Source organism: Anser brachyrhynchus (assembly GCF_964034855.1).
Source record: "Anser brachyrhynchus genome assembly, chromosome: 2".
Classification (NCBI taxonomy): Eukaryota; Metazoa; Chordata; class Aves; order Anseriformes; family Anatidae; genus Anser; species Anser brachyrhynchus.
In genome coordinates this window covers 8672777-8700773 of record NC_137695.1, presented here as the reverse complement: position 1 = coordinate 8700773, position 27997 = coordinate 8672777, and the positions used below count along the sequence as shown (strand labels likewise).

Below are 27997 nucleotides of genomic sequence, written 5' to 3'. Positions count from 1 at the left end.
CCTGTGAACCTTCTTCTTCTTTCCAGCATACTTTCTTCTCTCCCCATTTCCCTTTGAGGATGGGGAATGAGATGGGTTGTGGTGGAGTTCAACTGCCCAGCAGGGTAAAACCACCACACAAACTGAGTGTATCTCCCATAGTGGGAGGAGGAACACTCACCTACAGTGCCTCTCCAGTGTGGAATGGGAACAACCCTCTACTGCTCTTCCCAGGAAAGCTCATTTTGGTCCACAAACTGAATCACACATTTGGAGAGCCACTATCCAACACACCTCAGATTTCCTCACACTATTCCAGACATGCAGTTCTCCTCAGTAAAAATGTCATAAGGGACTTGGAAAAAATGTGCACCAAAAACCCAGGAGCACTCGCCCATTGTCCAAGCACTGCATGCTACACATGACCTCATGATGGTCTCATCAACCAGCTTCTTCTGGGAGCTGTGTTATTGCTGAGAAGCTATCACCTCTCATAGCGCCACGCTTACTTTTTCCTTCAAAGTATCCTGCTTAAAATTATTTTGCATTTTTTCTTGAATCAATCAATATTATAGGTCATCTCAGCCTCTCCAAAGAGCCAGTGTTCCTCACAGACCCTCATCGTCAGGCCTTGTTTGGTTCTGAACCTTCCCCTGTGAGCTCATTTGTGCAGGATGCTGACTTGGAAATGGGTTGTTCTGAGTGCAGCCTGTATATCTCCTGTTATGGGTTTGCATGAAGAACTAGCTTCACTCTGTCGTTACACCACTTTCACTGTTTCCTTATGGAAAAGGGACTATAACCTTTATTTCCAGCCAAAGAAATGGCAAGGCACGGGGTTATTAAAGGGTTGATGATATTTATTTCATCTCTTAAAATGATTGATTTTAAAGCCTGGGAAAAAAGGGAAAAGTAATGTTGTTTTAAACCAGACAGAAAACAGCATGTGCTGTATAAATTCATCCATATTAAGACAATATCATCTGGAGCAGAGACAGTTAAACTGTTCCAGACACAGGGATGATTTCAGCACAATGTTCACAAAAGGTTATTGAACCAGTAAATAGAGAAATTTACTCATTTCTTTACATGAGTGCTCATTACTCAAAAAGTCTCCCCTCAAAATTTCTGAACAAGGAACATTCCTGACTGCAATTTGCATGCCATCTACCAAATCATTTTTACTTGTAGTTTAGATCAAAATGTCTATGTAGGATAAAACAAACTAATCAATCATATCAGGTTGCCTGTTTTAACTTTAAAAAATGCTGTGATTAATGAGAAACTAGTTTTAATGAGATTGCATTGTTTTTTGCTGATTTTTTTTTTCAATTTATTTGTTCCTTCTGACAATTTTTCTTATTCTAAAGAACACAGGTTTGCCCTGGAGACTTTATGGCACTGAGTCTCCCTTTGAGAAGAAACATGACAAACTGTTCTATAGTAAGTACTTTAAGTGAAACATAACAAAATAAATAAATAAATAAAAAATCCACTGTAATTGAGCGAGAGGTTCCTTTTACCCCAAGAATATTCTAAGAAAAATATATCACAATACCAGATTGAAAAAGTCTGAAACACAAAAACAGTCAAAAGTCTGGGGTGTGGTATGGGCTGTTCTTCTTTGGGTCTATTTTAATAACTTTTTAACTTAATTTCCAATATAAAACAACAACATTTGCATGAAATTCTTTGCACGTATGGCCAATGTGAATAAAAATTTAACAATTTTCACTAAAGACCACTTCCACATGTCTGTTTTCTAAAAGAATAACCAGAGCTAAATATATGAGCTGGAATGAGTTTCTGAGAAAAACTTTGAATACCCTTGTTTAATTGGGACATAATTTTGGAAAATACAGAAAACATTTTAAGATTGCAGTATTATATGCAAATAACTCAAAGAAATAAAGACAATTAAAACAAAACAAATGTGGGGAAGAAAGGAATACCTGCTTCTGCTATTTTTATCAACTGAGCACTGAATGTCTTGAAAGATAACAGCCCTAAACACGTCCGCTCACAGTACTTTAAGAGTTTTTCATGGTTAGCTGTAAAAACCTATCTGCCTATCCTACTTATCAATCTCAGAACTAGAACTTGGTGTCTTCACATCTACTTCCAATAGCATAAAATCACACAGAAACTTAGATAGATTTCTTCTTCTTTGGGAAGAAGGAAGGAAAGATTAAAAAAAAACCACCATGGAAAGGGGAAATGTGGAAGGTTTACAAAGAATTAAAAACTTTATAATACTTTAAAAGTTTTGATGAGTGATGAAGAAAAAAGTGAACTGGAGGAAATTTGCAAAAAGAAATAAAAGAAAATAAAATATATCTGTTCATAAATGAACAAAGAATCATAGATAAGATTGGATAAAGAGTGGAAGGTTTTCAAGAAGCGTGAATGCCATTTCTCACGGAGAAAAAAAGCATTCTTAAACAATTAAATGACTTGTTTATTTCAGTATTCACCAAAGAGAAGAAGAGACAGGTGTCATTAAGAAAATTGCTTCCCAGGAGACACACAGCCCTATAGAGACTTTTAGAGAGATGGTATAAAATATAATAAAAATGAGAATCAAAGACTTGCCAGAAAGATAATCAAGAAATTAGACTGTCAGAAGACACATCTGGAATTCAAATAAAAGTGATTAAATAGACGGGGAAAATTCTTCCATTCAGGTAGGCTTATCCACTATTAAATATTTAATGCATAAACACACACACACACATACTTCCTCTACAGTGCTTTTCAGTGCTCCAGTAGGAGGAGGTAAGAAAAGCAATCTGAACTTACTAATTTCAACTACAGATACACATCCAATCATCTAGCTGTTCTTAAAAACATCTCAGCTGTTCTTAAAAACAACTGAGCTCACCAAGCATTTTGTCCAAGATGAATGAATGTCATGCATTTAGAGCATAAAAGACAAAAAGCAAGGGAATCTAAAACATCTTTGCCCCCAGTTTGGCAATTCAGTCAGATTAGGAAAGAATAAGAGCTCAGAGGTTTGTTTGATTATAGTTTGCCTCTGTTTGTAAAGCATCCATCAATGTAATATTTGGTACTAGACCTGCAAAAGCTTGTAAAATACTAATACCCTTTTAAAATCAATCACTTGTCAGAAAAGAAGCCATCAACTTGCTTTGGGAGTTATGTAAACTGAAGGCACAGGCTTTTCTTTCTGGTGAAGGTCTACAAAAACTGATTAAAAAATGCAGCAGACACTGGTGCATGGCTAGGACTCACGGTAATGCAGGCTGGAAGACAGCAAACTGTTATCAAAATCCCTAGGTTTCCCTGAGTAAGCAAAGAGTGGAAATGGTCTTTAGATACTGGTAACAGTATTTTTAAAAGGATGACATTGTGTTTCTCATGTGACCCCTCTAAATCATAAGTTATAGAGGGGATTTTTGCTTCATAAAACAAAACAAAATGCAACAACAAAACACTTTTGGCCCTGGAGTATTATTTTGTCCCCTAAAGAGAAAATAAGAGGTGATAAAGAGAACCACTTAAAAGTAATTTTCTCTGACTCTACTGAGATTTCTCAGCCAGCTCTGATCTCAGAGCTACTCAAAGCATGAGGTAAGGCACTGGATTTATCAGGATTTCAAGTCTAGTTAACTACAGTAAAGGTGCGGGAAAGAGAAAATCCAAATATCTGAATGCTATCAAGAAGATTAGACAGAATTATAGCAGATGCTTTGCCATCACAATAGCTGTGGGAAGATCAGTTATCCAAAAGACAGGGAAAAAAAAATAAAAATGAAGACAACCAACCTAGTAAGCAATCTCAACAACCTAGTTCAGATCTCAACAATAATGAGAATAGGATAAAAGTACATGGTTCTTCAGAGTAACTCTGTCAGTTTCCAGGAAAGTAGGTCTGTGATAAAACCTTAGTGTTTTCTATCCAGCTGACCTTGTCTGACTTTGAAAATCTAATGAAAATATAGCACCAGGATGTGGTGCCTGCAGAGAGCAATATGGGATTATTAGTACATAAGATAAGATGCAGCTATGATCTCCCCACTACTGGACCAGCAGAAGTGTTTCATTACAGTATGACCTCATTGGACATTTGATCACACCTTTAATTGGGGCAAGAGATTGAATATTGGGCTTGTGCTCTATGATAATTAACAGTTCATGTTAGTGGGGTTCAGATAAAACTGGAATGACTTAGTATTCTCCAAACAGTTTTGAAAACCGTGAATCTTTGAACAAACCTTATTTTCTAACACGTCAATGGGATAAAAATCATCTTGGAGGGTTGTGTGGATGTTCTCAGAAATATTGAAACACAACATTATTTTAAAGAGTCTCTACCCACATAGATCATGTTCTCATCCAATAAAATATACAAAGCAAACACTTACTAGAGCCATTATCTCTATTTCTTATCAACAGCAATATTATCACTTTTAAGAAATCACAAAATTACAGAATGGTTTGAATTGGAAGGGACCTTAAAGATGATCCAGTTCCACCCTCCTGCCATGGGCAGGGACCCCTCCCAGCAGCCCAGGCTGCCCCCAGCCCCATCCAGCCTGGCCTTGGGCACTGCCAGGGATGGGGCAGCCACAGCTTCTCTGGGCAACATGGGCCAGGGCCTCACCACTCTCATAGTAAAGAATTTCCTCCTTATATCTAATCTAAACCTACCTTTCAGTTTAAAGCCATATCCGCCTTGTCCACCCCCTGACAAAGAATCCCTCCCCAACTTTCCTGTACATCCCCTTTAGGTACTGGAAGGTTGCTCTATGGTCCAGCTGTGTGTGCATTCAGCGACCTTGTAAGTTTTATTCAAGAGCGGAATTTAATAGGAATCCTACCTCCATTTTCAGGGGATGCTGCCTCACACAAATGCTATGGAAAACTTTGCTTCAAATCTTTTTTTTTTTTTTCTTTTTCCTCCCCAGTTTCCTGATGAGCCATAAGCTGTTGACCTTTTCAGTAACATCAGAAAGTTGGTTGCTGGGCTTTTCTTTGCTAAGCTGCCAACATCTGCATCTAACTATTAATTACCTAAGTCTTTTTTTTTTTTTTTCTTCAGTCTCAGCAGTCATTACTTTAATTCTTAATAACCAATCCTCCCATCAGGGGGCTATTCTTTATTATTATTGCTATATATGGTTTCCAAGGCGTCCACCCACTTCACAACTAACTCTGGAAAAGAGAAGCGTGTGGTAAAGAAGTGCTTTGCCTACACAGAAGAGGAACATTTCACATTACAAATGTTATGCAGTGACCAACATGGGCGAACAAATGGCAGATCCCTGGTGGAAATGATACGGTGTTGAGCTGCTGAAGTGGCTTTCCTCCCACCAGCACAGCTGAGAGTCTTGCCTGGAACTGCCTTCCAAGGCTAAGCCGCTTTCAGCCTGCCACCACTTGGAAGTGAGTGATGCTCAAATGAGGGCCTTGCTTAATAAATGCTGGCGCTTTCTTATTAAAGAGGTACAAAATGTATTCCCAAGCAATAAACACACGTGATTTAACTGCTGTTCAAGCGCTGTGATTTAGAGTGTTTAATTCAGATGATTATAAAAATAAGAAGCCCAACAGTTCCAAGAGGGCTTAAGACAAATTCCAGTAAACTCAACTTAAAGATTCCAATTCACTTTGGAAGATTTAAGGTCAGGCTCCATAATCAAGCTACCAAATTTAACTGTATTCCAAGGGCCAGTCTTCTGTAGTCAAATACAACTGAATAAGTATATCTGACCATGAGTGTGCTCACAAGAGCATACTGGCACTGAGCCTGGCACAAGAGCCATAACATTACAAAGCAGAGGTTCCTGAATTAGCTATATAAAGCACCTCGGAAAGATGATACAAAAGACAGACTGATGACTGGGAAAGAGGGACGAGGGAGAATATGCCACAGTAGTCAATTATTCAGAAACTGCACAATACATTTCTTTTTCCTTTTTGTGACAAATTTCACATCACTATTTGTTTTTACATACCTCTTATAAGGGCTTATTTCAACCTCTATGTCGTTGTTAGGGGAAAATACTCAGCTCCTATAAGCAAAATTTAATTAGCTGAAAACAGACTATTAATTACAGTGCTTTTTCCTCCTAAAATAAAATGTGGACTCTAGTTTATAAATGTGAAAGAGTGAAATCGTGCAGCACTCTCTACAGTAATTATCACATATCGCCTCTGTGGGGTAAGCAATATTTCTCTCCTTGCTTCACAGATGGAGACACTGAAGTACAGGAAGATTCTTGCTGTGCAAAGATGTTTGAATGCTGCAGAGAAAGGGTATATTAGTCCAGAACAAAACAGAAGAAATTTAGTCAAACTGGAAGATGCCAGCAATGCAGCCAGTTGTCTGAAGGATTTTTCTTATCTTTTACTATAAACATGAAAATGTGCATGTGCAAGGAAAACCTGCTTGTCTTTCAAAGTCTTATAGGGTCAGGTACATGCAAAGTCTAATTAAGCTTTCTTTAGTTGATATTAATCTGTTCCCTGCCAATAGCTTGTATAAAAGAATTAGACAGGAACATCATTGAGAGCTCTGCAGAGAACTACAGCCATCACTTTGAAAATTTACTCACAGTGAAGCATGGGCTCAGTTCCTCCTCCTGTTATCACTTCAGTAGATCCCCAAAGCATATTTTGCATTCACTTCACCCATGGGACTTCTCTTGAAGGTAATGGGAGTTCAGTGTGGGGAATTAGTGCAATATTTTATAAAGCAGTGTATGTAGGAAGAGCTGAACTAAAGCCCACAGTTTCTACTGTTATCTACTTACCACGTTCTTCTGATTACACCGTATGAATATGGTAAGAACTGTGAATTCTTCATAGAAGCAGTCATTTACAATTTCACAGAATCACAGAATCGTCTAGGTTGGAAGAGACCTCCAAGATCACCCAGTCCAACCTTTGACCTAACACTAACAAGGCCTCCACTAAACCATATCACTAAGCTCAACATCTAAACGTCTCTTAAAGACCTCCAGGGATGGTGACTCAACCACTGGGCAGCCCGTTCCAATGCCTAACAACCCTTTCAGTAAAGAAGTTCTTCCTAATATCCAACCTAAACCTCCCCTGGCACAACTTTAGCCCATTCCCCCTCGTCCTGTCACCAGGCACGTGGGAGAATAGACCAACCCCTACATCGCTACAGCCTCCTTTAAGGTACCTGTAGAGAGCGATAAGGTTGCCCCCAGCCTCCTCTTCTCCAGGCTGAACAATCCCAGCTCTCTCAGCCGCTCCTCATAAGACTTGTTCTCCAGACCCCTCACCAGCCTCGTCGACCTTCTCTGGACTCTCTTGAGCACCTCGACGTCCTTCTTGTAGCAAGGGGCCCAAAACTGAACACAGTACTCGAGGTGCGGCCTCACCAGAGCTGAGTACAGGGGGACAACCACTTCCCTAGACCTGCTGGCCACGCTGCTTCTTATGCAAGCCAGGATGCTGTTGGCCTTCTTGGCCACCTGAGCACACTGCTGGCTCATATTTAGCCGACTATCATCCAGTATTCCCAGGTCCTTCTCTGCCAGGCAGCTTTCCAACCACTCATCTCCCAGCCTGTAGCGCTGCTTGGGGTTGTTGCGCCCCAGGTGCAGGACCCGGCACTTGGCCTTGTTGAACTTCATACAGTTGACCTCAGCCCATCGGTCCAGCCTATCCAGATCCTCCTGCAGAGCCTTCCTACCCTTGAGCAGATTGACACACGCACCTAACTTGGTGTCGTCTGCAAACTTACTGAGGGTGCACTCAATCCCCTCATCCAGATCATCGATAAAGATATTGAAGAGGACTGGCCCCAGTACTGAGCCCTGGAGGACACCACTAGTGACCGGCCTCCAACTGGATTTGACTCCATTCACCACAGCTCTTTGGGCCCGGCTATCCAGCCAGTTTTTAACCCAACGAAGCGTACGCCAGTCCAATTTCCTCCTCCATGTATAGAAAATCAGTGAGGAGTGGGGATAACTATTAACTTCTCTCTGATCCCTATAAGCAGATTTGGAAGCTGCCATGACGTGCCCTAGCTGGATGTGCTAACACCACGCTGAGACTTCACTGGAGGGGAGTAGCACTAACCCCTGCCACTTGCTGTGCTCAGAGGGAAATGGGTCATGCAGAAAGAGATGAGTGCTAGGAGGTCTGAGGAAATGCATGTTTTACGATGGGCTTTATTTTGAGGAATATAAACACAACACAGAAATTTTAGGAAAAAAAAATTATTTTTGGCCACAGCGAAAAGTTAAGGATAGAGGTACCCCATGGGATAGCAATCCAAAGTTAGCTCTTGCTTAGGACCTGCAATGTCAGAACAAACCAGTGGCCCAGCAGCAGGCACTGCTGTGAAATGACCTTAACACTGGTGACGGAAATCCTGCAGCAGGGTGAGAGGAACAGTCTGGTTCTCCATGGACTGACTAAGAACTCTGTGCAAACCCAGCCAAGCATGTGAAAGACTAAGATAATCCATATTGGACTTAGTTAGAGGAATGTTATTAAAACCCACAATATAATTAAAAACAACAAAAACAAAACAAAACAAAAACAGATTGCTGGTTTGTGCCTACATTGTATTAGCCACATTTTTTTTTTCCAGAGCTAGGTAAAAAAAATATTATGAAATAGTTGTAGGTTATTATTATTTTCCCATTTTTTCCCATCACCTCACATGAGAACTACCTATTGCACATCTAAGCCTGAGGATGCAATCACAATACTTATAAATTACAATTAGCTGGCAATTACAACGCAGCACTTGCAACTTTGGGGTTATGAGAGGAGCTTTGCAAAAACATTTGTCATGCAGACAACTGTAAGCATTTACCAGCAGGTATCTGGACAGCAGCATCTTTCAGAGAAAAGAGAAGGGGTCGATGCAGAGCTGCTTGTGCCAGGGAAGAGAAGTGAGAGCAGAGGTTTGTTCCACTAGATGGCACCCGGCTCCAGGATCACATTTTTGGGCGATCAGGAGGAGCAAAAAGGACGTTGTGCAGGAAAGCTGAACTGACCCAACTCCCCTACACGCCCCGAGTGCTCAGCCCAGGAAAATGAGAACAGCAGATCTTTGCTTGCTTCCCCTCTGAAAAATGAAAATCTCGGGCTACAAACAAACGAACAAATCAATCAAACAGACAAAAAAACAGAAGGCAAGTGTAGCAAAAGCTGTAGGGCTTTCTAGCCTGAATCTACTAAGAGCCTGTGAGAAGGCTGAAATTACAAAGAAGAAGAAATTAAATCTGTGCAGAGTCCCTGCAGGGTTATTTACCCTCTCTTCTACCTCGGCCTTATTTTCATTTTTAAATAAGATCCTTGGTGTGTATGTCATTGACATATACCAATTGTCCTGTAGAGAGCCAAATTGAGCTACTCCTCCTTCCACAGGGAGTTCATCTTCACAGCAGCTCTCATGGAAAAATGTTACAGTCCTGTACCCTTTATAAAATATCATTTGTCAACATATCAGCTGAGGATGTTCACAAATTGGCACATCACACTTATGGAAAGCTCTGAATGAAATGTGCAAAATGCTTGTACAAGTCCCTTTTGACTTTAGGCACAGCCTGAATCTGGAAAGTCTATGGAACATGGAAGAATTAGAAATTTCCCTTCAAAAACCATTTTATGCTGACATTAATGTCACTTTATTTAAAAAGTGATGCCACAGGTTAGATTATTTGGCTTCCTTAATAGTTAGCCGTAGCAGAGCTATCCCTCATTTTTATCAGCCCATGGAGGGCAATGATGTTGCCTGCAGATTGCAAATTTTGTTGTCACTGAAGGACCTGGGACACCAAACTGAACTGCACCTTGTGCTGTGTCAACACGTTGGGTCCTGACCTCAATGATCTTCATCCACACCCATCCATCAGGGCAGTAATCTTGTATTATATATGAAATATGTGAAGAGATTTTCATACCTTCATCCAGTAGAGACTCTACTACCAGGTCAGTTGATGCATTGCATCACCTGTTATATCCAACATCAACCACTACACCTGCCCTTTCTCTTCTTGCACTACCCTAAAATATACCTAAAATTTATCATACCAGAAGAACGATAAACGCCCATGTACCATGGAAATGCTAATAAGCCATGCCTTCCACCACTAGCACGTGTTATGATCACCTGAAAGTTCAGTGCAATTGTTACTTTGCAACGTGGATTGCAATGCCTGTATACATATCTACAGCCTCAACTGCTTTGTAAATCATACCTTTCACAACACAAAACACAGGCACCCTTCCAACTCAGGCAGCATCTGGCAGGAGGAGATCCAATATTATGTAGTGCCATGGGGACCCCAGTGCCTGATACAGCTGTGTGCCTTCCAGCACCATTTCATTTTCCAAATCTTCCCCTCATAGTGGATTTGTCTCCTCTGACACATTTTTCCCTCAGCTGACTGCACCATGACTAAAACAACATGAAGAGAAAGGTAAAACACAGCTGAGTGTGTGATAAAATTCAGGCTGAGTTGACAAGAAGCTCATTGTCAGGGATGAAGAAAGGTCATGCAGTAGTAGCAAACTGCCTGGATCCCTGAATTGTTAATTTTTAGCATTTCTAATATACACTATGTACGATACTTCTGTCTTCACCTCTACTGTTTTTCTGGGATAAAACTGTGCTGTCTCTCAAAAGCCTTTGCTTTTAGCCACGTTTAGAGCAGATATAAAGCTTATGTGCTCATGCTGTGTGTTCAGCCTCTTGCTTGACATCCTTTCAGCCCACAAGCTAATTTCAGATATATTGGCCACAAGGATGGAGTTTTCAAAAGCGAAATAAATCCAGTAAGCAAAAATGAAGACCAGACAGAGACAGGGAATGAAAGAGAATGAAGAAATCTGGAATGTTTCACACTGGGATGCCAGAGCACTGACATGGAAGATGGTGAGAAGTCTCCCAATTCCCATGTTCCACCTGTACATGGAAACAACTTAACCTTGAGCTCGTGATTTTTTATGGTGGGTCATTCACAAAATATATGCTGTAGGGAAGCAGGATTTGTGAGCTCCAGGGCTCACAGATTTCAAAATAGGTATCCCTAGTACAGATTTATTTGTAGAAAGTATTTTTTCTTGATTGCTTGGTGGAAGCCAAAGAAAGTGATTTCAGCTTTTATTTTTATTATTTATTTATTTACTGTGGGTGTGTGAACAAGTGTGCTGAGGCAAATCCTAGGATATCACCTGGACATGAGGGGAAACTTTCTCCCCATGATGACAAACAGGCAGTGGGACAGGGTGCCCAGCAGGGCTGTGCAGTCCATGTCGTTGTAGATTTCCAAAACCCTTCTGGATAAAGCTCTGAGCAGACTGCTTTGAGCTGGAGTTCGGACATCATGAGGTCCTTTCCAACCTGAATTTTCTGATGATTCTATGATTGCCTTGTACATTAACCAGGTAGAATTTTTTTAAGTTTTGCAGGTTTTGTGAGCTTTTGCAAGGATCCCAAACATCTGCTACCTGTTTAGCCATAATGTATAGAAATGATAAACTAGTAAACAAGCACAATAAATACTGAAATTACATTTCAGCACAACTTACTGTTATTTTTTTTTGCCATTGCTTTTAAACACTCTGCACTTACAGGAGATAGGGGGACCAAGAGGAAGAGGCATTGTGTGATAGAAATTTATTACATATTATGACTTTTAATCTTTCATGCTATATGCTTTATGTAAAGAAATATGCTCTCATTAAATTTAGAAATCCTTTGTAAAGCCTATGTGGCATCATTGTTTGTTTGCACTTACCTCACACTCTCTGAAAAGATAAACTATAAACCCAAAGGCTCATAGCTTCAGTATAATTTTGAGTATGTGTATCGAAGCAACATCGGGATCCTGGAAACAGACTATTTCTCTATCCACTTTCAGCTGAGATGCTAGAGAGAGCGTTTGTGTTAAGGGAAACTGCTGAAAGACCCAAAGCTGAAGGGTGATGCCTCAATTCTGACTAAATTTAAGGAACTAAACTCCCCTGGATAGATCCTCCGACAGCACTCTGGTGAATGGCCAACTGCATCTCTCAGCCAGACGCCAACATATCTACATTCTGGCCAAAAACTTGAAAACTGGAATATGAAATTCACGTAGTCTGGTTCTCCAGGGAAGCTGAGTACTTCTGTTTCCAGACTATGTCATCTTTTGTACAATACACAGCACAGTGCAGCTGCAGCTGATTGCCAGACCATTGTAAAGGGCTGTCACAGGGAAACCATTTCTCATTATACACATTATTTTGCAGAATTCTTAACGGATGAGTTTTAAAATTAAGGTATTGAATAATTGCTTACCCATGAGGTATTTTGCTGAGGACATAATATGCCGTATACGAATGCTGATACACCTGCAAAATGAAATTAAGAAACAAAACGGAAAAAAAGATTAGTAGTTGTCACCTGCATTAATAGGGCTCTTTCTCTGAAAATAAATAAATAAATAAATAAATATAGTATTTATGGCTAGGGAGCTGTAATAAATACGTCAAAATCTGTAGTAGAAAAAAACACAACAAAAAACAATAACAAAAAGAAAAACACAATACATGAATTCACCTAGCACTGTTGTGTGTGCTTCTCATCTTGCACTTTATTACAGTTTGGCAAATCGTATACATCCAGATGTTCAGTGTCGTTACCATGACTACCAGGTCTTTGATTAAATTGGGGGCACATGCTGTCCACACAGGCTAAATATAGAGCAATCATTAATGAGGACACCTTGGTTAGCTGGACACATTCTCCATCATTATAACTAGACACAACAGGGATATAACACTTATTTCTCTGCTTTATTCATACATAAATAAAAAGGGAGTGACACTGGGTGATCTCAGAGTGGGTTGTAAGACTCGTGTCAGCCAGTAAATGAAACCTTATTGACTTCGGGCATAAAGCTGACCTCACATTTATTTGACCTGTTAAGTTGCTAAGTTGCATCTTCATATCAATTTTCAGTCTTTGAGCCCTGGGGAGGAGCTTGTCAGCTTGTATGGCAGGTCATCTCAATAGGGAGACTTTATGACTTATTTTCTAAGTAGTAAATAATAATAATACCAGTGTCAAGGTCAGTGATTTAAGAATTAGTGGACTATTTTCCTCTAGTGACAATGCATTCCCTAATAAGGATCTGTGGTTGTCCAAGGTAAGAAACACTGAGCAACACAAGAGGCTGGACAGTAGCATGAAGGTCTAAATAAGAATGAATTTATACATATTTATATAGGCACCCACTTTTGCAATTATGCCCTGTTACTATCCTGTTACTATACATATATACATATATAAGTGTATTAAAATCATTCCATTTGACACTTATTTCAAATTTTAACTCTCTTGGCTTCCAGTAGCTCTCAAAAAGCATTCCTTCCAAGAGGACAAAAAGAGAAACTTTCTTGAATACTTTCTTTGCAAATCAAGTTTGTCTGATACTGATTTTTTTTTTCCCTAGGTACCTCTCATTTGGGAGATTTTAATTTTTTATTTTTGACTTATGTTAAGAAACCATGAGATGTCCTGGATGGCACTGCAAGCCTCAGCAGTGACCATCCCAGGCACACTGCTAGCATCACAGACAAGTAAGCATGGCTTCCTGCAAGTCACTCTCAAGGGCAAGCCTGCACAGTGGTGTCTCAGATGCTCCCATCTTTTTGGGGCTTAGTAGAGAGGCAAAGAAACACTAGGTACATCATCCTGTAGATGCTAAAACAAAGTTCTCTATTTCTCTTCACATTACTGAAAAAACTCCCTGGGGAAAAATAAATAAATAAATAAATAAGAGAAAAAATCTACTGCTAGAATATAGAGGTGACAACAATGGTTTTCTCCCTATGAAATGCAGAGACTGATGACAGACGGATATGAATCCCTTCCTTTCTGCTATTCATTCATCTCCTTGCAAGGATATCACCAGGTTGTATCCCAAAATCATATCCCCTTTGAGGCATGCAGATACAAAGTCTCCCCTGACAAGGTCAGTCTCTGGTGTATTACATCAGGGAAGATCTAGTAGCACAAACAAATTCTTTTCAAGATAACATTTATTTTAGTACATGTCCTTTTCAGATCCACCTGTTACAGATGACATCAAATAAATTACAGTTATCTCATCTACACCCAATCAGACCAAGACTCCAAGGAGCTCTTGAAGCTTAAAATGCTGAAAATGGAGACCTTGCTGAAACCCATGGCCTTAGTTTTCATTCCAGCATTGCTGAAGTTCCTAAACTGCTAAAATTCCTTAAAGAGAATGTACTGGAGGACTACTTTTGCCTACAGAGCTGGAAAACCACACAGGGCCATATAGTGAAATACTAGTGTGTTTTGCAAGCACTTTCGCTAAGTCCAACGTAATTTTATAGGTATGGAAAGACAGATCTGTGTTTGTGGGTTTCCTAACATTTAATAATACATTGCTGATAAATACTGAGCAACTTTTGTCTTCAAGTATCCTGGCAGTAGGATGTAGAAAATGATCTAAATATAATAAATGTGATCTACGCAAAGATTGGCCTTCAAGGTAACAATCCACTGTATAGTCTCTTAGCAGAGGCAGAAATCAGCCCCCAGAATAAGTATGAACAGAGGGCTTCCGGACAAGGTGGAGAAATGTGGCGAGCTGGAGGGAAAAGGAACAGCCTGAGAAGTACATCTGCTGGTGTTCCCACTTGAGATACAGAGTCCCCGCAGTCATGCTGGAGAGTTCAGAGCTGTCTTATAGCCACTAACGGAGACTGAAGTAAATATTTATGTATTTATTTATTTATTTTGAGAGAGAGAGTGTTTCGGAGTGTGTGGGGGGAAAAAGATTTGCAGGAGTTTTAGAGAACTTCTTTATTTTCTGAACATTACTTGTTATCCTGTCTTGGGTCTTTGGCAAACTCTAAACTTTCTCACATTAGCTGTGCCTGTAGCTTGTAGCCTTCAAAGACTTGTAGCTTGCAGAGTTCATTCACTGGAGCAATCTTTCCTCAAATCTTTAAAAGTCAGTAGGTTTGCTCACATAAACAACAATAACTTGTATGAGAAAAGACTTCAGGATCAGATGTATATTATTATTTTAGTTCTTTAGCACAACAGCCAATGCAGATCAAAAATCCTTCTCATCCTTACTATTTCAAACACGTTTGGAAAATAAACTGTGAGCAACCCCCCTAAGCAGATAGGGACCCAAGAGAAACACCATTTAATGTCTTCCTGAGAACTGAAATGGCTGCTTTCCTCTTAGATATGAAAAAAAATAAAATAAATTTTTGAGATGAAGACTATGTCTGCTTAGTATGTCAACTGAAAAACTGAGTCAAATTCAGTTGTTTACCTGTCATTAGGAAAACCCCACATCAAAGAAAAGTGTAGAAAAGATCATCATTCTTCTGACACCCAAATTCTCAGAGACTAGACAGTTCTTAAAGGTTTATATTCATTTCATGTAGCCTCTCTGATTTTATTTTCTTCAACAAAAATAACAGTGTTAACTCTCTGCATTCCTCCTATCTATCCGAGGGGTGTAGTAAGAGTTTATTGCACTGATTTGATGCTCTTAAACCTAATTTTTGGCTGCATATCAGAGGCACACACCTCCTCTCAGTAGAGAGGCACATTCAAAGGTAGCAGAGTTTTTGGCATTGTTTTCCTCTGTAAAACCTTGTGTGCCAAGTCTTCCTGCCAACATAGGTCAGAACAGGTTTAAGACTGCTCTGAAGTGTTTTAGGGATGCCCAGAATCAGGTCAGGTTTAAGACTGCTCTGAAGTGTTTTAGGGATGCCCAGAATCAGGTCACAAAAACTTCCATGCCAGCTGCAATCAATGAGTGTTGTAAAAGTCATTATACTAAAACCACTGTGCCAGAAGCACTCTCCCACTGGGTCTCTTACCCCAGGTCACAGCACAGATCTTTCTTACTTTCAATCTATGTTATTCGCTGCAACATGTGCCTGGTTTTGCTGAAGTCAGAAAGGGATTAAGAGATGGCTTTATATGTTACTGTTCAAGTCTTGTAAGGGCAATTATCTCCCTCAAATTCAGAAAAAATGCAGGGCTAATTATGTATGGCGAAACTTTGCTCTGAAGCCACTGACCTTGTTTTATGTAATCAACAAAGAAACATGGACCTGACCATATGACAGCAGGAATGCAAACATTGCAGCATGTGTAGCAGTAGAGCAGTGTCTCCTTTTTCCTTGCCACCAAATTCTGAAACAGCAAGTAAATTTTGATTCCTACGAGCTACAGAACTGAACTGGAAGCAATTTCTGTTCCACACCAGAGCAAAATATGGTGTGGATGGTAGAGTAATGTCTCCCTGAAAGCCCTTCTGTGATCTCCAAGGACACAGATCTTAGTCCATCAGAGCTTATTAAACAGAAAGCATATGTTACTGAAAAATAGAATGGATTTGGACTCATCTATTCATTGTGATTATTCATATACTTTAAATTAGAATTTATAGCTCTTGTTCATGCCCCCGAACAACTGTAGCAGTACTTGACATAAGTCCAAAAAGACAGGCAGGCTCCTTGTGACCTCCCCACATCTCACCAGGTTTGTCACATGGGCACAACCTGGACAAAACAGGGCCTTCACCTTCATTAACTCCTTATGAAAAGTTTGAACCTTTCATCATTATTTTCAGTTTGGCACTGCCTGTGCAACTCACAAAGCATTAGGAAAATGTTTTGGATGGAAATTAGGGATTTTTTTTTTAGAAGGAAATTGTGAAATAGTTTCCATCATATGGCTGTGATGAAAACAATATGCTATCTGCTGAGGATATAGCACTATCATCAGAAAAAAAAAGGACGAGTTTAGTTTACAGTTGCATCTTCTGTGCCAGTTTCTGTCACACTTCGTGGGCTGATACCCTGCTAGCAACGGAAGTAATCTGCATTCATCGAACGGCTTCCCTTAATGTCTGTATGACAAGGTGTTGAATCAATGGAAACAAAACACACATGCAGACAGTAAAAACTTTCTTTTAGGATGTTTAGAAGAAAATTCCCCAACCCAGCTCAATCTTCTCATCAGCCAATAGGCTGTTCTATCAAAAAAGCTAGTGTCTTATCTCTCAGTGTATTGAACAGTTTGCTGATCTGAGATTAAACACAAATGGACTGTCTGCCATGACTCTCCGATTATTACTTACTTGATAAATACAGGAATAAAACATCTTTTGTGTCCATTTTCTAAATGACTCCATAGAGCCATCTGGTCCTTCATGCTGTATTATTACTTAGATTAAATTATTATCTAGAAAACTCACAAATAATCCCATAAAACTTAGAGTTTGAAAAGGAACAGCCATAGAGTAAGTTAAAATTTAAGCTGCGTTATAAAACAGTTTGAAAGGCTTAATACAAAATATCTACTATTTTGTGTTTTCTTCATATTCAGTAATCAGATATTACATCCAAAAAGTCACCCCAGCATTCCCAAACAAAAATGATCATTCCAAGTAGTCATATAAAAAAAACAAAACAACCACCTGTACAATAGTTGGCTGAAGTGTGAGAACAGCAAGAAAGCATTTCAACATAATTAATCATAAAGCCCTCAGTAGTTATCTGGGTAAAAGGAACTGCTTTTTATTCTGTAACAAAGAAGTATATCTCCAAATAGTAGATCCCCTCAGGTTTCTTATCAGACCCAAATTATCCTTATAATATATTCCTTTTCATGCACTACAGTAAGATAGTAAAAATAAAGTGCAAGTGGGCTGGTGAAACAAGAACTGCCAGATCCATTAAAACGGTTTCCCACAAAGAGTCTCCAAAAAAATGTTTTCTGGACAGAGATTCTATAGACCACTTTCTTACTTGTGCTATGAGCAGACAACCCCCAAAATTCACATATGGAATTCAGTCTAATTGAATAATCCCAAGCATGTGACATAATTACATGCTACACCTTTCATAACAATCTTGGCACCCCATAAAACTGTAATTCATGCTGTAAAGTAAAATATGCAGGTAAAAGAAGAATTATTCCTTAATATCTGTGATATTTCACCAGATTCTGAAGGTGACAAATTAAGAGGGAAAAGAGAATAAAGTGAAGGCAGAATGCAGGAGGGTTGCAGCTCTATGCTGGCAAACAGCATGAGTGCTTGGTACCCAGTTATCTAATAATGGCATGAACAGGGGACAAAAAAAAATTTAGGAGGGAAAACCACAAGAAAAGGTTAGCTACAGGCTGCATTTCTTTCTACTACATGCACGTACTATGCTCAGTAAAGGATGACCCACAGTCAAAGCTACACTGTCACACTGATTTTTCTATCAGTCCTTCATCAATGAGCAAATACTGTCTTGTTTTTCCAGGGTAATAGATGTCATTCATATAAATTTTCCATTAGAGACAAGGATAATTGTCTGACTAAAAATACAGCATTGCCATACTTCTGTATGGTATTCTGTGGAGAATCAAAGCAGGTCACTCTACCTGCTTGGAGAACTTTCTGTATTTTTGATAAAAGTTAACATCAAAGACTAAATGTGAGTCATCATTTACCTTGATCAAAATTTCTCATGATGCTATCAGTTTTATTGGGTCTGTACAACCTGAAAAGGTATGAACCATTCCGTTCAGTTGAGAAGAAATCCTTCATTTCCCATAATATTTTGAACTGACCCTCCAAAAAGGATGAAATAAACAGTCATGTAGCTGAACAGTAATTTCTTGGTAATGCTTTGTCCAACTTCTCATCTTTCTGAGATATGTTTAGGTGAAATTACATTTTTTCTTGATTCTCCTACATACCTATGATTTAGAGCACAAGCAGCTATCTCTGTTTGAGGCATATTTTGTGGGCAATTAGGTAATGGTCTTTCATTTATTTATTTTTAGTTTGTGGAGACAGATTGGCCAAAAGTATTCTCCCCTGCCCAATATTTTAGCAAAGTATTACCACCATTTTATTCTTAATAAGCACTCCATAGTAACCAACCTGGAATTAGACTCTCTGAAAAACCACATCTATTTCTTTTGTGTCACTGTAATGACAAAAAAAAAAAAAAAAAGGAAAGAGAAAAAATCCATACCAGTATTTTGTACCCTAAGCTCGATTGTTTGTAAGAACCAACCAAATCAATAAAGCCATATAATTTGAGGTCTTTTCAACATTCTCACCTCTCAAATTCATTGTGATACTGACCTATTTTGTTTTCATATGAGGCAGCAAACTCTCTTTTGTCTCTACATTGTATTATCCTTTTATACTTTATACTTTCCCAAGTAACATACCTCTAATACCATCTCATGCCATGTGCCAGCTTGTTACTGCAGCCTTCTGAGGAGCACTGCCCATTTCTCTTTGTGCCTCTAATAAATTAGGAAAACCATAATGAAATGCTATCGTCGAGTGTTCCCTGTGCATCATTTCAGCTGGCAGCCAAACAACCCCCAGCTGTTCCCAAACACCCAATTCAGGACGCTCTTACCACAGGCAGATGATCAGCCCCACAAGTAAAGTGGTTGCAGCCCTGGGCAGTGTGCACCAATAGTGCTGTGCTATGCTGGGGTAGTCTGGTAAGTTCAGGAAAGAGCAGAGATGGGGAAAATAGTTTTAGGCAGGAAAGGCAATTAGAAGAAGGGGTCTCAGGGGTTAATCGAGATGCAGAGCATTTGGCAACTGGTTGCCTTTGTCATAATTTTCTCTGTATTCCACAGGAATCAACTTAAATTAACATTTAGGCAAAAGGATCAAGATCTATACCTGGGGATTACATGTGCTACTGTTGAGAGAAGGGAGGAAAACATTTATTTTGGAAAGGAGAGGATCCTGACGCAGCAGCCAAAGAGTTCAACATACTTGCTCCTGGGCAAAATGATGCAGCCAACATGAAGCAACCAATGTCTCAGGGAGACCTAACAGGTCAGCGCCTCATATAACTCATATCAGTTATATCAGTGTGAATAAGGGACTCCTCCACTGCTACCCAATGTCGTATAAAATCAAGGACCAGAAATTGAGTATCTCCTGAACTGGGAAGAAATTTTAGCAATTGCTTTGGAAGAAGAGAATGAAATAGTCTGTACAAGGGATGGAGAGTGGGAGAACAGAATAAAAATCATCAGGAAAAATCTTTGCATGACTCTATTTTTTATTTTTTTCAGCAATTCAATACATTTGCTCTGAAACTGAAAATTACATCACTGCAGTATGAGCCTGAAGGAGCCTGAGGCTATAAGCTTGTCCTTGGTGTGCAGAGGACGATCAGAGCAGCTCTCCAGTCAGGCGGTGCTGTGGATGGCCAGCCCTCCTGCCACCCATGCTGGAGAAGCTTCCTTGGAGCGGAATCAATCTCTCAACAAGGTGACATTGGGAAAGGATGGCATATTCATGCCACAGGGTCTTGCTTTTTAGAAGCATTTGTAACACAAATTCAAGCCATTTGTAATAGGGTCATATGCTGAAGGCAACACGCTCAGTTAATATGTAAATCTCTCCCACAAACATACCAGGGGGTGTGTGGGCATTAGAAGCTGATTTTCTAGTTACCATTCCAATGGTCTCTGAACCAGCTAAACCAAAGAATTACTCCTTTACAAATAATGTCGCCTCTAGTTTGTAAGATAACCACAAATAAAGTGTGATAGCTGCATCCGATAGATACAGTAATAGATGGACTAGAGTGCTGTAAGGTAGTGCTGCTACTTCATGTTCAACAAACTGATTATCTATCTCAGTCGTTTCATGATAATAATTCTTTATTAAAAGATATGTTTCCAAATTACACGTTTGAGCGCCTTATTCTACTGATGATGTCAAAAGAGAATTTTGAAGCCAGTGTTAGGATTTATGCCTTTGTGACACGGTGAAGGTAAAGCGGATGTTCTTTTTGTTACAAATGCAGCTCCAGAATCAACTTAGGCTACAGGTATTAACATACAGCTCATGTGCCAGATCTTGCCCCTAGGAGAACGTTAATCCAATCTGCCAACTGCTGCTGCACTCTAATACAGCTCTGCCCTGCCAAGCAATTACAAAAGCCTCCTTTTGCTCCCGAGCCACCTGTCCCTCACAGCACTCCACTGGCACCAGCAGCATGAGCGAGCACTTGCAGTCACTGGCTTAAAGGACGACTGTTCCGTTTTTTAATCGTAAATAAAATGGCAGCTACAAAGCAGTGAAGCTTTTTTTGTACCAGCATTTGTGCACTTATTGCTGCTCTGTCCCAGGTTACTGGGGAGTGTCTGCAATCAAGTTATTAAGAACTGTGAGTAAGTGTTGAATAATGTGCTTATTATGTTACTGATCTTTTATTTTTTTAAAACTTCTGTTGGTATTCACATCACATGGTATAAGCTCCCAGGTTCCCCTCCTGCTCTACAGTAACCTTAGTGTAAGACTTGATGCAAATTCTCCAAGCACTGCACTTGCCTACTCTGAAGTCCTGTTGAGAAACTTGAGAGTAAAATTATTGAGTACAAAGTTAATGTTGTGATTCTAACATACTCTACAATATACCCAAGGAAAAGGTCAAAACAAAACAACAAAAAACAGCAATAACAAAAAACAGAAAGTAATAACTTTTCATTATTACCTAATAACTATGAATACAAAAGTAGCTGCACTGGGTCAGATCCAGAATCCATCCAGCTCACCACTGTTACTCTGAAAGTAGCCCAATGCAGATTCAGAAGGAAGACTAGAGGTAGCACAGATATAGTCATCCCTCCCCTACGCAATCACGGGCTCTTGCACTTTGCAGCTTGGAGCTGCTGTCTTCACAGCTGTCTTCCTTGAGAGATGTCTCTGCCTTTAATTTCTCCAGTCATTCTTTACATTTACTCTTTTTGCATCTACAATGTCATGTATCATAAAAATCAAAGAATCGTAGAATCATTAAGGTTGGAAAAGACCTCCAAGATCATCTGGTGCAAACAGCCCCCTACCACCAACATCACTCACTAAACCAAGTCCCTAAGCACCATGTAAAAAGACCGTTTTCCCAGACAATGCTCTCAAAAGCATGCATGGGGTATGATTCCTCTGACCAGCCCTTGGTGTCCATTTTAGCCTCAGATCTGCACCTTAGAGAACCCTGGTTACAAATGCAGCCCAGGGAAACGAACACAGATGAGGAGTTTGCTTTGTTCACATCTACATCCACTTGATTGACTCTCACCTTGGTTGACTTTGAAAGTATAAATCAGAGGGCTGAAGGACAGCACGAGAAATCAATGCTTAATAATCAATGCTTATAATGAAGCATTAGATACTGTCTTCTTTAAATGAAACGTTTCTTGAGCTGGGCAGGCTGAATGTGGGGAGATTCTAAAATCCTCCTTTCTGTGGTGTTTACAATTCAAGTGGTGCAGCTTTGTAGCAATTATGTGAGAACCAAGCCATGAAAATGGGCTGATTGGTTAGTATATCTAATTAATTTATTCACTTTTAAATAATTCACTTTAGCAGCAGAAATCAGCTATAGGACTACAGCATATGTTCTTTTTATTAAAATTTACTCTTAGCATATCAAAATTGCTTTTTTTTACTATAGCAGTTCCGAGGGTGAATACTACAAAGAAGTTAGCACTGTCTCTGAAATCTTTTGTGATGTTCATAGGCTCAGGGCACTCAGAATACTCAAAGAAAGGAATCCAAGACGGGAAAGATGAGACCTTCAAAAGGAGCTAGAGAGTAGAAGTGAAAGAGCACGGAAGTGGATGTGAAAGGAGAATGAAAGCCTTCAGATATATGCCAAGCACCTTGCTCCCAAAATGCTCTCTGTTCAGTGAAAGATTCCTTTTCCAGTTCCACATGATACCAAAAGACTCTGAGCTGTATCTTGATGCGTGTGTGGATCTAATTCACTGGAGGCAACATTTCTATTTTCTGAGATAAGGAAAATATCAGCTGAAATCACAAGAGACCCCTAACAGCAGGGCATTTTGTGTGTCATCCTTGGGCCTCTGCAGACATCTTCTGAGGGGTCAAAGGACAGTGGTGATGATGGGCATCTCTTCACAAAGTGAGGGGAAAGCAAACCAGGCAGGAAGAAATACAGAGCATCCCCCATCCCCTTCATGCTGCACATCCCTTCACAGCAATACTGATACTCTTCCACACTCGCACACAAAAATCTGAAGACTTTTGACTTTAAAGACTTGAATAATGCCGTATGATTCATTTCCCTTTCTAAGAAAGTGTAAGGTTGTGGTTTCCTTTTTTTTTTTTTTTTTTTTTTTAACAGAATAGAATAAAATTGAATAGAAGATCCGTTTCAAATCTGGGTCGTTAGCTGCCCAAGGAGGAATGATAATTATTGGTTTTAACATAGTCCTGAAAAAAACAGAGTTCTCCAGGCAGTAAAAGAGATAAAAGGCACTTGTTCAGGGTAAACACAGAGATGCACACTCCCTGGATTGAGGCATGTAACAGCTAAAAAGGAGAACATTTGCATCAGAAGATTTGCATTTCTGAGTACAGGAACTTCATTGGGGTGCTCTGCATAGAAAGATTTGTTTTTCCAGAAGAGGGCACTAAATATATTTTCTTCATATTCCAGTGATTTAAAATGAATAAATAAATAAAAGAGAGTGGAAATCAGAAGAATTAGATTATAAACTCCTGCAGGCAGGGACTGTTTCCTATGTTTCTGTATAGACACCAGAATTAAATCTTTTCTGATTTTTTTCTTTCAAATGTCATTTGAATCAGTGCCATATTCCTATTTTGTACCCTATTCTTAACATATTTCCTTCTTTAACATTTTAAAACAACTGTCTATACCTATCACATTGCAACATAAAATGTGATTTTTTTATTGTTTCTGAAAAATTAGGAGGCGAAAATACACTAAGAATAGGAACTTAGCTATCATGTAATTCTGAAGCTCCTGTATGTTACAGGGAACCTAGTTTTTTACTAAGTTCTTATATATATATATATATATAATTTATTTTTTTTTTAATTTTCCCTGTGATTTCTACACAGCTGCATTTACGTTATTCTTGTTAAATCATAGAAGGTTCCCCTGTGCTTTACTAAGATGGATTCCCATAGAAGTGCAAGAAAGAAAACTGTAGTGGTTCTACTCTTGACTTTCTCTCTGTTTTTGATTATCAGATATTTTGACCTTGCACAATTACCTTACATATGTTTTATTCAAAAATAAATTTCAGGACTTTTTTTTTTTCTTAAAGATGTTTTGTGAGTTTTGTTAGAACATTAATCTCTATCAGTCTGTCTGTCCAAGTCAGATCATCTATACTTTCAGAAAAGGAAGTAGCATGAAAAATGTAATATTATCCAAGAAAAAAAGGAAAGTTGTTCTTGTATCATAATGTTTTGCCTTGAGTCTTTTTATTTTCTCTTCTCTGTTTGATGAAAATCTCATTCGCTAAAGAAAATATTTACAGAGGGAGACTGCTGATAGCTGATACAGATACATAATATACCTATGTCCTCTTGCACGACAGGCTAATTATTTCTGACTTTCAGTATTACTCTACTCTTCCCTGGAACTGTGGATTTGCTTTTCAGTTCACTGATGTATATCTGTGTCTGTGAATAAATGTAGTAAACAGTTTGTTGGCCTCTGCTACATGACCAAGACTGTCTGGTGTAGTTTGAAGTATTATTTCCTACTCAGTCACATCTGTGCAATTTGTATTGAAGTCTCCCATCACAAACCATGAGGCTTAAAATTTAGTCCTAACTACATTTTATGGATATTGTTAGAAGAGCAGCAAGAGTTTAATCCTTTGTTTTTAGTAGGACAAAGTTAAAGCTCTAATTACAGGCATGGCAGAGCAGCTGAAGTCAGCATACTCAAGTTTTAGTGCTCTCCATTCCTTTCAGTTAGTATATTGTTCCAATAATCACATTAAACAACAGTGCTTAGAATAGAGACACAGTAAGAAACTGAGATTTGGTGCATTTTTATTGAACCCCAGGGAGCGTGCACTAACAAAACTGGGATGTTTGGGGCTGGGGATTGTACCTGTTGGGCAGAGCTTTGCCTGTAATTTATGGCAAACATCAGATCATATATTATGAAAGCATTTAGATGATCATTTCGTATGTAACACCTTCCAGCTGAAAATACCCTCCAATAATGGGAAAAGACAGCTAAAAAACTGGGATCCCAACGCGGTTTAGTTTTGTGCTTCAGGAAAGGACCGCAAGGCCACAAGTAACCATGATGACTATCCACAATAATCACAGGGACCCCACCAAGTCTTTCAGTGTTGAGACAATTCTGCTCCTCCAACACTTGCTGAAGACATGATGCTGTGGTGAGCACCCAGTCCTATATTTAAGTGGTGAAAACATTTTTATTTCCCCCTGGATAAAAAACACAGGAATCCTTCACCCACCCAATGTTTCTTTCACAATTACAGTCTCTGAATTTAAACTGGGATCCACTTATCCCGACTGTGCAAGGAACTCAACTACAAAAATGTTCCTGCAACTCATGTATGAGTGCCCAACCCCAATCTACCGCCTTGTTTTAGCTGGAATTCTTTTCTTTAATTAAACTAAGCCACATCAAAGCAGAAGGACTGTTTGTTAGAGCAAAGAACTATTTAGACTACATAAAGGAGCACATTTTCTGCTGGAGTTTGCAGGGATTTGAAACAAACCATGAGGCTCCTCCAAAATAAATTTTAAAAGGAATAGGCTTGACCTGTTCTTCCTCTGTGTTAGCCCAAAACTGGTGCTAACATTACTAACATGAAATGTTCTAGTTAAAGGGTTAAACTTGCCACTAATAGGTGCTTCACTGTCCTGTGCCTGCATCCAAAAATTTCTATTCCAAACACACTATGTATGAGAAATTGGAAAGAGCAATCACCGGTGAACAGTAAGAACAAATATTCCCACCACGTGTTAGCATGTTTACTCAATTAAAATGGCTATCCACCCTCCCATAGTGAGAATTTTTAATTTTTGAAGTGTGTGCAGCAGAAAAAAGGATTGCAAGGGCTCTGCAGTCAAAAGCACAAATGAGGACACCTGAGCAGACACTGTTTACGCAATTTCCTAACAGAGTTTTGAAAACCCATAAATCCCTCCAGAGTTGTGTGGCAAACTTCCCTATCTCTTTCTGCCACAGTAGATATCAAATATTAATTAGGCTGAACCAATTACTGATACCAACATACAACAGAACTCAGTACATCACTATGGCTGACAGAGATACTGCTACTTCTGCCTGAACAGAGATGCAAACCTAGGAAAATCTCCCAGTTGCTCAGATTTTGTTTATTACCAGCTGTGGTTTATATAATCCAAGGTGACTGTGAAGAGTAGATGCCCCAGGTGGGCTGCAGTTGTCTAGCTCTGATGGTGCCAAAAAGTGAATGGAACTGTAGAAACAGTCCTGAATCAACCTTCTCTGATGCCTTTGAAAATTTGCTTTTGTCTATCTTACTGCTATTCAGCCTACATTGAAAATGCCAGATTAGTGAATTTATTCACGGTGGGTTTGAGATTTGAAAAGATAAGCAGTCTGTCACAAAGGTTATTTTAAAAAGACTGGATTCATAATTAAAAAAAAAATCACAACACATTCTCCTTTTAAAATAAATGATTGCCACTAGATTTTCTCAAATAATAGCAACTACTTCGGCTTCAAATACAAAGTAAACTATCACCCAGAAAATTAACCTCATCTGTGTTCTTGGTACTGTCTTGTTAATACAATACTTCTGGACACACAAGTCTTAGCTTTTGTTATGTAAATGGAACTGGAGCACTTCTTATCATTATCACTACAAACTGGTTAAAAAGTATATTATTAAACAAAGATATTTACTCTGCTAATCTTGACTATTGAAATAATGTGCCTCAAAACAGGACCTAAGAATGTAAGGTGATTCAGAAAACAGAAGGACCTCACTTTCTCCCCTGGCTCCCCAGAATCACCTGGCTAAAAACTCCTGTAGGCATGATCATAAAAATGGTGCAATTTCAGAAGTTATGAGAATTTCACTGAAATATTAACTATTACCTCAAAGATACGAGGAATGTCTATTCTATAGGAAGCAACTGAAGATGTTATTTTTAAGAAAAATACCCAAGATTTAGCAAATCATAATAGATTCGATGAGTCTATGTGGTTCCATATGGATGAGTCTATGTGGTTCAAGTGCTCCACTTGAAAATTCTACTGGTTTACAAGAGCCAAAAATTAAACGAATCACTGAAATGGGTAACTTGATTTTATGGAACTAATATCCTTATTTTTTTCACTTTACTATACATTATCACTGTTCCTGAAAATAAAGTTGGGTGGGAATGCAAAAAAGGAAAATTAAAATATATTTATTGCCAACAAAAGAAAACAGGTTTATACAAAACTATTTCTAGCACTGGTAAATCTGTTTCAATTAAGTAATAAATAACATAGCTAAAATATTAGCAGTATTACTTATAATAACTATGACAGTGTCTAATTTTCAGAGGCATATTTATCATAATAATAGTGTTCACCTAACTCAAAAGGATGTTATGAGAATTCATTAATATTTATACCCATTAGTGTTTTGGAGATAACAAGCATTATATTATCTTAATTTTTACATGCCTAATTAAAGCAGTTATGAGGTTGTAATTGGAGCCACAAGCGCAAAACCTGTTCATTCTACCTAACAACCAGACTTGGACAAATAGTAAAAAAATACAACAACGATAGGCTGCTTTGGAAAAATAACCCCTTTCTAGTTCATTCATGCTTCAATACACTGTCCAGCGTTTGGAGTGGGCCTTCTGAGGCCTCCTTGGTGCCACTTCTCCAGCTTGTCAGTTGCTCTCTCCAAACCCATGCAAATCGTATAGCCCAAGAAATGACCTCTTTAATGAAAAAAAAACTCAGTTGTTGCTTAAATCCCTGTTGGGATTTTATGCTTCTAGCTCGGAAGCCACTGAGGTTTCTGCCTCTAGCTCAGGAAGGCCACAATGAACTCTCTAGCTCTCTGTCTGAAGCATTAACCAAAACACACCACAAACAACAATTTGTAAAACATCGTGACATCTATGGCAACAAGCAGGATGGAAAGAAGTACTAA

General features: G+C 39.0%; 1 protein-coding gene and 1 long non-coding RNA gene across 4 annotated transcripts in view; one reads left to right on the top strand and one right to left on the bottom strand.

Moving 5' to 3' along the window:
• The window catches only part of DPP6 (dipeptidyl peptidase like 6), a 414546-nt gene that overhangs the window by 105376 nt on the left and 281173 nt on the right, over positions 1 to 27997 (bottom strand). For all 3 annotated transcript variants that reach the window (XM_080578557.1, XM_080578559.1, XM_080578558.1), the window contains exon 6: positions 12278 to 12330. In XM_080578557.1, the coding sequence (XP_080434683.1) occupies positions 12278 to 12330 (53 nt within the window). The remainder of the gene's footprint in view (positions 1 to 12277; positions 12331 to 27997) is intronic.
• Positions 19289 to 21046, top strand: LOC308188973. The gene is made up of 3 exons (XR_013945914.1): positions 19289 to 19504; positions 19646 to 19850; positions 20093 to 21046. It is a non-coding gene; the product is annotated as an uncharacterized lncRNA (long non-coding RNA).